This window comes from Staurois parvus, unplaced genomic scaffold, assembly GCF_062004578.1.
Source record: "Staurois parvus isolate SC_StPar_1 unplaced genomic scaffold, SC_StPar_1.0 ptg000882l, whole genome shotgun sequence".
NCBI lineage: Eukaryota > Metazoa > Chordata > Amphibia > Anura > Ranidae > Staurois > Staurois parvus.
In genome coordinates, this window is record NW_028318678.1 from 795625 (window position 1) to 808874 (window position 13250).

Genomic DNA, 13250 nt, shown 5'->3' on the forward strand with positions numbered 1-13250 from the left:
CCAGACACTAAACCCCCTATAACTGGCCACCAGACACTAAACCCCCTATAACTGGCCACCAGACACTGAACCTCCTATAACTGACCAAATATTGATCACCTATAGCTGACCACCGGACACTGAACCCCGTATAACTGACCATCAGACATTGAACACCTATAGCTGACCACCAGACACTGAACCCCGTATAACTGACCATCAGACATTGAACACCTATAGCTGACCACCAGACACTGAACCCCCTATAACTGGCCACCAGACACTGAACCCCCTATAACTGGCAACCAGACACTGAACCCCCTTTGACCACCAGACACTGAACCCCCTTTGACCACCAGACACTGAACCCCCTTTGACCACCAGACACTGAACCCCCTTTGACCACCAGACACTGAACCCCCTTTGACCACCAGACACTGAACCCCCTATAACTGACCACCAGACATTGAACACCTATAACTGACCAGCAGACACTAATTTCCCTTAAGTGGTTGTAAACCTCTAAAATGAACAAAGCATATCCATCTATAGTAGGGGCGGACTGACAACTCATGGGGCCCCCGGGAAATAGGGGATCATGGGGCCTCTGTGTCCTTGACCAAACTCAAAAAAGCCTATGAAAAAGGTACAAGGGGCATCTCTTGGGGCCCCCTACTGACCCCGGGCCCTCGAGCAGTGCCCGAGTTTCCAAATGGTCAGTACGCCCCTGCTCTATAGTATCAATCCAAAGCACCAAGTGTGATTTCTGTCTTCTTTTTCCTCTGCTATCTGCATTAGTCACTTCTGATAGGTTATCCCAACACCATATAATCTTGGGAAATGGTCCAAGCTCTCCTCTATGTACCATCCAGTGTGTGAGGTCAGATCCCCACCCCCTGCCTGCTCAAGCTGAGAAATAGCCTTTTATCTGTGTGTTTTTGAAGGCTATAGAGAGGAGAGAGGGCTGCAGATAAACAGACAGAAATTATGGGGAGATTTGTTACATCTCTGTGTATTACCTGAAATGTGTCACTTCAGTGGATATTTGAAGGGTATACAACCACTTTCTCTAACAACCAGACAGTGAACACAGATTGTCCCTCTTGCCGATTTCACTCTGGCCAGAGTAGGGATCTAACATAAACTTGTAATCTCAACACTTCAAACTGATTGTACAAAGACAAAATGTATAAGCAAAGTAAAAACTGCATAGGAAAGAAAAAAAATAAATAAATAAATAAATAATCGGTAGATCCTGAGAGATTGACAGCAGAAGTTAAAGTGTGACTAAAGGCAAAACTTTTTATTTTAATTTTGGATAGAATGGAGATGGATTAGAACCCCTATCGAGATTGTATTGCTGTCTGTGCCCGTTAGGGGGATTCACCCTATTTGTACTTTTTACCATTATCATTGACAGTGAATGTAAAAGAAATTCCCATGTTTTAGGTTGTCTCCACTTAAATAATAGAGGGGAAATCTTCCAAAGGAGACATTAGTTCTGGTGACCTAAGGGGCCTATGGGTTTCCCTTAATTTGCAGGGATTTCCTCTCTTCTTATTTTGGATATGGGACAGGAAGATAAATCTCCTAAATGGGACACAGAAGGCACAAAAAAAAAAAAAAAAAAAAAAAAAAAAAAAAAATAAATATGACAGGGGCTATAGCCACTCTATCCAAAATGAAAAAAAGTTTAGCCTATAGTCCTACTGCAAATCTCCACTCATTCTTTGAACCCTGGTTCACACTAGCCCTGCTGCTGTCTACTGTTTGCGAATGCAGGAATTGCATCTGTTCCCGCACCCACAACCACCTGCAGCCGCATAGCAGCATTTCTCTTGCAAGATGCGGGGGTGTCATTCTTTTTGGATGGCACCCCTACGTATCTCATCTCATCCCACAGCGTGATTGCGGCATGATCGTGGGTACGGGAACTGCGCCAAAAATCGCATGGTCAAAAACACAGTGCAGATGCTTTTTGCACCTTTTCCTTGCATGAAACGCAGGCTGCACCGAGCCTGAAGACGGTGGGGTCAAGCTTCTCTTTTGCAAAGTCAAGACTTGCCTAAATTTTCAGCTGTTCATATATGTTTTTTTGGTAACCCAATACTGGCAGCACATTTGTAGCTCGATATATAAAGTAACCCATATCACTGATCTCTCACTGCGCAATCACACAATCATCAAAATGGAAAAGATAATTAATTTCCAAGACATGTATATAGAAACAGACTGTTGGATCTGAAAAGGATCCCAGGATGAAAAGTATTAATAACCTCTACAGCATGGCCATGCCATCTGTGTGTCTTTGCATGATCTACAGAGAACATTTATTTCTGATGAATAATAAATAATATCTTTTATAATAGGTTACGCTATCCTTCATCAGCCAAAAGGCAGTTTGTCCTTTACAGACTTGTAAGCCTTACCTTCTCTGCCGTCACCCTGAGCCACCACTTTCGGGTCGGTGAATTCTGGCCGTCGTCCTGTGAACCAGCTGCAGAGCAGGAAAAATCAATAGGAGGTTAACTGAAGCAAGATTATGTACTGAAACAATGTAGAAATCAAGGTTCTATGGTCACAGCATACACTTTCATTTTATAACATCAGCATTGTAGCAACAATACAAAGAATGGTTATTTTTGACAATGTTTACTTGAAAAATCTCCTTTCATGTTGTGAGTGCTGCCTGTCTGCTGCATCTCTTTCCACAACTTTTCTGGATTCCCAGCAAGCTTTGCAGCTTCTCCTCATTTTCTAAGGACTACTTATCTCATGGTACATTGCTGCCTGCAAGCAGTGATTCCTATACTGACTCCGTCTCCTGAAACTCCTCCTCAGAGCACCTCTGCAGATCAGAAGGCAGGCTCTGTGACACGTGTGACACAGCAGTGCCTACTCACAGACCATAGCGAGTATATGTCATAGAATTCAAGGAAGTAAATGTGTGGGGGTCTTCACAAAGTAAGCTTATAAACAAAAGATCATTCAGAGTAATAAGAGTAGGCCAAAAATAACTGAAACTAAATTTGGAAATGAATATACAACTTTAAGTTTTGCCCACAGATATGCTTTAACCCTTTCGGCTACAGTGGGGGGTTTTACACACTCCTAGTTGCCAACTTTTGGTTGTCAGGTGGAAGAGCTTCCATGCTCAATGGTAATCCCCCCCCCCCCTTCCTCACCACCATGTTTCCATAGCTCCATTGTCCCACTTATGAACTCAGGACCAGCGTGGCAAGTGCCTCCGGGTGGAGGGGAGGGAGACCAGTGAAAGTCTGTGTTCCATTAGCTTCATTGGTGGGCAGGTGAGACATCAGGGATCTATTAGGCCCCTTATGTATCATTAAGGGGAACCTGTCACAACAAAATGGTATCAGAGTGGACTTTTGATCCCCTATATGATAAAGAAATATAGTTTAGTAAAATATTAAAAGTAACACCCAAGCACTTAAAACACCCCCTTCCCCTTACATACACAATACATACATCACACCAACGAGCAAAAACAAAACAAAAAGATTTTTCTAAACATGTTACATGTTGCTGCACATGTCAGATTAAGAGCAATAACTCTAGGGAAGGGTTGGCAACCTTTCGGAGGTTGAGTTATACCTAGACAATAAGGTGATAATCAAAGATCCCTAGAGGAAGGAGTGTGTGTGTGTGCAGGGGGGGGGGGGGAATGAATGACACAGCCAGAGCCCCGCGCGGCACAGCTTTTTTTTCTTCAAAATAGTGACAGCAAGCAGGGGGAGAAAATGCCCCTCTAGCTGTGACTAGATGCAGCAGAGCAGGCAGCGGCTCCGGGAGTGGAAACATGTAACATATTCCACCCTAAAACCAGGTGGAACATGTAACGTGTTCTAAAAGGTGAACTTATCCCTTAAAAATAAAAAATACAAAAAAATGGCTTTACATACACTTTAGATTACACTTAATAACCAAAAGAAAAAAAGAGGCATACCTATGTCAATGTGTGTAAACTTAACCTGGATATACAGTAAATTAGTAGATTTCCAAACAAAAGATCGTATGAATTTTAAGAAAATTCTGTGTACATTCGATGGCTGGATGAATGTCATTCAAAAGTACTTTTAAGGCCCCTTTCACACAAAGGGTCTTATCAGGTCTGTCAGTTTTTCAGGTGGACCCGATTGGACCCTCCATTCGCCCCTATGGACCGACGGCTGTAAACGGACTTGTGTTCATTTAGCTCCAATCTGATCTGATCCACTAAATATAAAAATTTAGAAACTAAAAGAGATCTGTCCCAATCTATCTAGGTGGACAGGATATGTGGTTAGTCAGGTGTAAGATGGACAGAGGAGTCCATTTACACCGAGCAGCCCATAGCACACAGCAGGCTTCGTTTGTGTTCGCTCTGCATAACCTGAGTGGACATGGACCTGTCATCCGACCGCTCTGCTCTGATCAGTAATGGATCAGCGGACAGATCCCCTGCTGATCTAAATGAAGCCCGCTCCATGTGAAAGGGGCCTAATATTGGATCTGAAGTGAATGTAATTTTCTGTACAAAATTAAAACCCCATAATAATTAGAAAATCAAACTAATGTTTTTAAAACTAAAAATTTTCAGTGAAATTCTCTTAATGTATAACCAACATTTTGTTCTGTGTGGTTGAAGTGGTGACCTGCAGGTATCCAGTGTGGAAAAACGCAGGTTGTTTCCTACAAATGCTGTAAATGAGCCCCTAGAGTAACTATGTATTTTTTTTTCTTTTAATTTAAATATTTATTGGTTTTTCACAGTAATAACAAAAACATTTTCATCTCATTCATAATAAATATACAATTATTTCTTATTACTTTATTTTTCCCCTCTTAAAACATTACCCCCCCCCCCCCAGAACCCCTCCCCACTCTGCATTTTTCACTATCTTTTATCCAAAGCAAGCATATCCTACCCATCTATCCATTCTATGACTTTCTACTTTTCACTCTCACATTTGCTACAAAGTTTTCCCATTTTTCCCATTTCGCGGAATACACCTCCAACTTATCTTCCTGTATATAATATAACTTCTCCATCTTACTAATCCAGTTTACTCTTTCTATCCACTCCTCCTCTTTCGGTATTTCTTTTTTCTTCCAATACTTAGGGATCAGGCTTTTTGCCGCGTTCAAATAGTACCCTAAACCTAATTTCTTATATTTGCTAACTGATAGCTCTGAACTATGTAACAGGCACATCCCTGGATCTAACCCGATGTTCATTTCAATAATGGTCTCTATTAAATGTACTATTGTTTTCCAGAATATTTGAATTTTTGGACATTCCCACCAGATATGATACACTGTCCCCACTTCCCCACATTCTCGCCAACACCACTATGTATTAATCAGTGCAGCCCAACCTGGTGTGAACAGACCCTTCATGATGTATTCACAGAGTTGCAGTAATCTAGAGTTCAGCTTTAATGTAAAAAAAAAAAAAAATATTGAATGAATTTATTGCTGTTCCCTCCTTCTCCAGTTTATCTGCAGTCACTCCATTTTTTTAAAATTTGATTTATGTTGAATTAATACGAGAAGCCAGCAAATCCTTGGGATGGACATATTATTGCAGGGAACATTCAACATGGTTGAACGGGTGTCAAGATTCTGCATTCAGATAGGTGCATGTAATTACTTGTATGGAATATTATCAGCGTGTTTGACTGCTGGTGAAACAAACTGACAGAAAACTCAGGTGTGCGCTGTGGTTGCTGCTGCTGCCACGCTGTGCCCAGAGGAAATCGATGAGGTTCTCTGACACTGGGAAAGGTTATTCTGTAGCCTACAGAAAGATCGAGGCATGCCTACATCAATGTGTGTAAACTAAGTGCTTTGCACATAAAAACAATGGCCTGGCATTGCTGAACTAACTGCCTTCATAAAGAATTAAATTCCTGAAAGGGAAACGATGATGTATTTCCAGTAATGTCACAATCTCAGCTATTATTGTTGGGTCTGTCTGAAGTAACTCATAGATGCGACACCAAAAGATGTGTGACTCTATGGATGTCATCAACAGCGAGGCTCTTTCTGTCCATACACCATACATCAGCATCAGAGGCTGGTCATCAGCTCTGAGGAAAGGGATTCGTCCCCGAAACGAGTCAGCCATTTGACCGCACTGACAGTGAGAACACCTTGTCCGCCGTTGTGGCCATTGTCATTTTTCTATGCTTTTTAGATACATGCTTCATCTGGGAGTATGTTTTTATTATTTCATTCCTACAATAAACCTTGGATAATGCACTAGATGTCAGACAATGCAGCCTGCATTCCTGCTGGACAACTAGGAAGATTACAGCATAATATTATAGTGCATAATCAAAGTAGGGGATATTTAGTCCACAATTGTAATGCTCATTTTTATTTGTTTTTATGACAAAAGACTAAAGGCTGACGTTTAGTACATGTTGTTTGGGATACAGCACCAAAACACAGGTTATAAGTAACGTTTTTTTTATCCCATTAGCTGAAGATGGCTGCTTTTAAAAATAAATCTTCAGGGACAGTAAGTATGTAATTCACAGTATTACCAGGTAAAAATAAAGTGAAAGAAAAATACAAAAAGAAAACGAATACAACCACCACATCCAAGAACAGGTAATCTGCAATATATTACATTTCTGTTTTGGGTTTTAGATACACTTTAATTTGGCTGGTAAACCAGAAATCCTCTATTATACAAACACAGACTTGTTGGAAATTTGCCGTAATTGAAGGAGATGAATTTTGTCGCTACTGATTTGTCAGCTCAGAGACCTAATCAAAGCCTAACCCTAGCTGATGTTTTTCCCTGAATCCATTTACTGATAAGCTTCCATCTGGGAGCTCATATAATCAGGAGAAAAAGATGAAGATTTAATGCGTAGAACTAGTTTGCTATAATTAGAAATAAAGAATAATTGACAAATGGAGAAAAATGTAGACAAGCAATTATTTCTTTTAATCAAGCCAAACACAAGGATCCATGTTAAAGGGAAACCAGAGCGTATAGGGACTTTGAGTTCTGTTTTAAACATTGAACCTAAAAGTAAGTCTAAACCTTGACCGGATGACATTTCATTTGCTAGAGCAATAAAGAATTGTATTTTATATCCTGGATGTGCTGATCAACTGGTGGTTTTAAATTGGACAACAAAAGTTATATGAACATGTTGCTTTGCCTTTTATGGAAACCATGATAAATGGGGCCCAGAGACAAAATCAAATATTATTTTACAAAAAAAAAGAAAAAGATTCTTTCAGAGAGCTGGTTAGTGCATAAAAAATGTAAAATGTCAAAATATTCTTCAAACAAATCTAGCAGATGGGCATGGCCTCTCCTGCTGTGTTTTAATTGGCTTGAAGTTTGAAGTCAGCGCAGAGAAATGTTCCAATAACAGGCCTCGTTAAAGCTGGTCGGACTGGAAATCCCCGTGCGGCACTCATGGTCGCTGCGGAGTTAAAGTTAACTTTGTGCTGGGAGGGAAAGGCAACTGGAAACCTGGGAAATCGATAGCTGCATTGTGATGTTCTATAAAAAAGGAGGGGATGGACTACAGGGTTAAAATGCCCATCAATCATTATTGGTCAGACTTTTATTAGTGGTGCAGTCTGGGATATTACAAGCTGTACTGCCCTATTCTGCAACACAGGGGTGTTTCAACCATTGCCCAGTTAACCCCCCAGGCAGTTCAAGAAGAAGAAAGCTAATTTAAAATGGAAATAGTTCAGCAAATATCCATGTATGGGCTAGCTGGTTGATTTATCAATTGACTTGTGTGCAACCAGCCTGTCGAGTTTTCCCCAAACAATCAGTGCCGCCGACTAAAGCTGCAACACTGATCATTGTATTCTACAAAATAGCTCTGAGGACTAGGGGCGGACTGACAACTCATGGGGCCCCTGGGCAATAGGGCATCATGGGGCCCCTGTGTCCTTGCCCAAACTCAAAAAAGCCTATGAAAAAGGTACCAGAGGCATCTCATGGGGCCCCCTACTGACCCCGGGCCCTCGAGCAGTGCCCGAGTTTCCAAATGGTCAGTCCGCCCCTGCTGAGGACTGATCCTCCATCCACATCAAATGTGTGGATGGGGGAATTGGGAATTTTTTTTTTCATTGGACCCACAGACTTCACATAGCTGGAGAGGGATTTAAGTGCTTATTCACACATGTGCAATGCGGATTGAAGCTCAAGTTTCACAGATAATTGATGCAGTAGTTGTTCAGCGGTTCAGGTCAGGTTTACATCGGGTTCAGGACAGGTTTAGATGAGGTTCCAATCAGGATTTTATCCTGTTCACAACTGATGACGTGTGGTTTAGAAACAGTTCCCATAGAAGTCAACAGCCTGGAATCCGCACCTGAACCAGACGGCATTGCTCAGAAATCGGACAGGACTCTTTTTCAATCCGCACTGCCAGTGCACCTGACATACAGTATGTGAACAAGCACCAAAGGAAGAAATGTTATTTCACATGACATGCGGATTGGATGCGGTTCAAACCACATCCAATCCGCATAAATCTGAACCAGCACTAGTTCAGTTTTATCAAAAGCACACACCGTATTATCACTCAATTATACATGATGGGGTAGATTTACTAAAACTGGAGCACTCAGAATCTGGTGCAGTAGCTGTACATGGTAGCCAATCAGCTTTTAACTTCAGCTTGTTCAACTAAGCTTTGACAATAAGCCTGGGTTCACACAGTTTCAAATCGCATGACAAATTGCACCCTATTGTCCGCAGTAGCACTGTTGAAATCAACGCAACTCTGACTTTGTGGTGCCATACAGATTTTAAAAAAAAGTTCCTGCACTATTTTGTTGTGATTTTAGGTGCGACTTGCATAGACATCTGTGCATGAAGTTGCACAGATATCAGCCAAGTCGCACTGACATGCGGATTTGAAATCGTGTGACTTCCAATATTTTTTTTCTCCTTTTTCCCCCCCAAAAAAATGACAAAAAATAACAACGTTTACCGCCTCCTGCCCGCCATATAAGGAAATGATGGGCAGGGAGCGACGCTCTCGTTCTGGGAGGTCGTCATCTGACGCTCTCCCATTCTAACTGTGCATGCGCACCCACGGGGGGGGGGGTACACGGCGATCAGTGATGTGCTGTGTCTCTGGGACACAGCGGATCACCGATCACAGTAAAGAGCCAATGCCGTCGGCTCTGTCATGTGATCAGCCGTGTACAATCACAGCTGATCACATGTAAATAGGAAATGCCGGTTATCGGCAGTCCTCTCCTCAAGCTGACCGCGCGTGAGGAGAGGACAGCTGGTAAGCGGCATTCCTCAGAGGGGGCATTTACACTGATCATCAGGGCACTGATGATCAGTGACCTGATGATCAGTGTAGCCCCGTCAGTGCCCATCAATGCCACAAACCAGTGCAAATCAGTGCACATCAATGCCACATATCAGTGCCCATCAGAGCTGCCTTTAAGTGCCAACTATCAGTGCCAGTCAGTGATGCCTATCAGTGCCTGTCAGTGCCACCTAACAGTTCCAACCAGTGCTGCCTAACAGTTCCAACCAGTGCCACCTATACCCATCAGTGCCGCCTATCCGTGCCATATATGAGTGCTGCCTTTCAATGCCCATCAGTGATGCCTGTCAATGCCCATCAGTGCCACCTACCAGTGTCTCCTATCAGTGCCCATCACTGCAGCCTCATTAGTGTACATCAGTGAAAGAGAAAAATTACTTATTTACAAAGTTTTATAACAGAAAACAAAGAAAAAAACTTTGTTTCAAAATTTTCAGTCTTTTTTAATTTGTTTAGCAAAAAAATAAAAAACCCAGAGGTGATTAAATACTCCCAAAAGAAAGCTCTATATGTCACAAAAAAAAAAAAAAGATAACATGTTTGTTTGGCTGCAGTGTTGCATAATCGCACAATTGTCATTCAAAGTGCGACAGTGCTGAAAGCTGAAAATTGGCTTGGGCTGGAAGGGGGTAAAAGTGCCCGGTAGGCAAGTGGTTAAAAAACTTGCCATGCACCTTACTAAATACCTTGGACTATCTACTTTCCAAACAGGAGTCATTTGGGGGATATCTGTACTGTCCTGACATTTTCGGGCATCAAGACATGAGACTGTCATTACATCCAAGCTGATCAATTTTCAGATATATACCATATGAGGATTCTATAACTTTCTTGCAGACTAAATAACGAGCACTGATTTGTGCTATTTTCACCAGAGAAATGTAGCAGTACATCGTTTATTTAGCAAAAAACCCCAGTGGTGATTAAATACCACCAAAAGAAAGCTCTATTTGTGTTAAAAAAAGGATAAAAATTTCATTTGGGTGCAGTGTTGTATGACTGTGCAATTGTTATTCAAAGTGTGAAAGCTGCAAATTGGGCTGGGCAGGAAGGAGGTGAAAGTGCCTGGTATTGAAGCAGTTAAAATCCAGTAGGGCACTGTCTCACGCTGCTCTGCACATGCTCAATTGTTCTCTATTCGTGAAATCAGAGCCATCAGAGGCCGATCAGCTGACAGCTTTATGATTTACTGTTGTTGAAGGGGGAAGAAAACGACAGGAATAACACAGACTGTACTGAGGAAACATAGATTAGGGAAAAAAAAAAGCAGGAGAGGTGACAGGACAAACTCTGCTGCCAGGGAGATGCAAAAGAGTTAAACGTTAGTGTTTTATCATAATCTCACTGATATTCCTTTCTTTCTCCCACATAAGCAGCCTGCAAACTTCAGAACAGTAAGGCCTCGGTCACTCCATACGGCAGAAAAACGGATGGAAACAGATTTAATTTGCGGAGACATCAGTTTACATCTTTTTTCATGTGTGCTTCAATAAGTTTTATACACGTTGCAAATTCCTGTGCAGAAAATCTGTACATGATCCTAGTGTTGTGGTGTGACCAGGGCACATAAAGAACAATTAATTTCGGTGTGCCCTTGCAGAACGCGTGCAGAAAAACTGACCTCTCCGCAGTTCCCCAAATTCCAGTAGGCATCTGAAGTTAAAGGCCAGTCAAACGTCTCAGATATATATAAATTTTTTTAAACTGGACCTTGTCTTAGATGTTAACCTCTCCAACTCAGAGCGGTTATAGAACCTTTAGATTTCTCCCACAATTCACCATAGGGGTCCCTACATCTGCTCTCTCATACCCTGTGCTTCTTTTTCTATAATGTGCAGCTTAAATTGTATAAAAACCTCAAAAGCAGAAATGTAAGATATTGCAGCTTACTAGTCCTTAGATGTCCTTACATTCTTTTATTTGTGATAGCACAGAAGGGTTTAAATCAGGTTTTTTAACATCTGAATCCCCTTTATTGAGAAGAAGTGAGTAAAAGTTATAGCTGAAACCTTTAAAAGAGGGTGCTGCCATGAACTATGAAATATTTTTGCACATCTCCAAATGCTTTCAGAGGGTTTCTGTTTTCAATCCCCAAATTGAATAAAACATGCATGACTTAAAAAGTTAATTATGAGCTTGTTAGGGTGTTGAGGAAGACTTCAAAGTGTCCGTGATCAAGGCTGACGTAGGATCAGACGAGATATTCTGTAAACTACATCAGCAACTGTCACTTTGAAAGGCTTCTACAGTGTATGTAGAAATGTACTATTTACAATGTGCACACATATAAACTTGTATTGGCTCTGAGGATATCAAACCCAAAACACTGATAGTAATGTATAGAAATTCTGAGGAAGTTTTGAACTGGACGAATGTAAAGCCCAAAAAACTTTAAGGGTCCATGCACACTGGGCACAAAAAATACTGCTTATTACAGGAGTTTTGCATTTTTTTCTTCGGCCTGTAGAAGCAACTCTATGTTATCCTATGGGGTTTATTTACTAAAGCTGGAGAGTCCAAAATCAGACTCCCTTCTGCATAGAAACCAATCAGCTTCTAACCTCAGCTTGTTCAATGAAGCTTTGGCAATGAAACCTGGAAGCTGATTGGTTTCTATGCAGAAGGGAGTCTGATTTTGGACTCTCCAGCTTTAGTAAATAAACCCCTATGTGTCCATGCACATTAAGGAGTTTACAGGTATATGTTAAGAGGAGCATTTAAGGGAAGAAAAAAAAACCCTTCAGAATGACACATTTTTGAGAGGCGCTTTTCGGCAAAAAAATGCTTAGCACTCATAAACGCAGCATTTAGGGGCATTTGGCATTATCAAGTGTATAATGAAAAATGAGCAGAGAGTAATGTTTTGGAAAAAAAATGCTTTTAAAAGCTAATCCCCATAAACTCCCAAACTCTTGTGCAATATGAGCCTCTATGACCATTTTTAATGCTGCTTTTTTTGCCAGAGGTTCTGGCATTTTTTTCTGCCCCTTGTGTGCATGGACTCTAAGTGTAAATTAGCGAAGTATATTCCATGTTTGCAAAGTTTGTTCTCTTTAGAAAGCAGCCATAGCCTGAGTTAAAAAGCAGCCCCTGCAGACATGCTAGAGAGAAGAACCCTTTCTCTATATGTGGAAGCAGTAGTCTCTCTGTAGACATGCCCATTGGGAGTCAGACAAATGCAGAGGGTTTTGCAAGCATGTTGCACTTTTGACCAGCCCATTAACTTCAATGGGCTGCCCTTTGTGCGTGAAACACACAAAAGGTGCCAATACAATTTTTAAATGAGAAGTACAACCAAATCTCGTTTGGCTCTACGTCTGTGGATCACAGGAGTGCAGAACCACAGCAGTAGACCTGTTTTCAGCAGACTGGGCTAACATCCACTGTCAGATAACATAACTCAGCTGGTCCAGCCTGGGGAAAGATCCCCACTTTAAAGTCGGGATCCACCCAGATTCCTGGATCAACACTTGGCTCAGTCTCAGCCTGAGCTAACCGTTCCTGCCCCCTTCAGTCTGGGTTGGGTAGAGCAGAGAGCAGTGACTGACAGTCACCAGCTCTCTGTTCATGGAGTTCTCAGTCTTAGAGGCGGCGGGGGACAGATGGACCAATGCTGCATCCACCTAGGTAAGTGTAATCTCTAAAACTCAACTTCTGTTTTAAAACTGTGACTTTCCTGGTGGTGCCATAAGGAATTAATGACACCCACATGTGTTTGCAAAGGACAGCATGTTTTGTACGGTGTGGGTAGACAAACAATTTTGCATGGTTGCCCGCATTGCATCTAGTGTGAGCAAGTCCTGAAGACAATCTTTCACTTTGCCCGTTCAGGATAGAATGACAGAGTGCTACGATTATGAGGGAGCTACGTGTGAAACACAAGTGCTGCTTACAGAACTTTTTCAGTTAGTCAATTATATTGGTTGTATTTTA

The 13250-nt window shown here is 41.7% G+C and overlaps 1 protein-coding gene across 2 annotated transcripts in view; it reads right to left on the minus strand.

The window, feature by feature from the left end:
* B9D1 (B9 domain containing 1) overlaps window positions 1–13250 on the minus strand; it is a 148640-nt gene that overhangs the window by 62136 nt on the left and 73254 nt on the right. For both annotated transcript variants that reach the window (XM_089656026.1, XM_089656024.1), the window contains exon 6: window positions 2409–2476. In XM_089656026.1, coding sequence (XP_089512152.1) covers window positions 2409–2476 — 68 coding nt within the window. The remainder of the gene's footprint in view (window positions 1–2408; window positions 2477–13250) is intronic.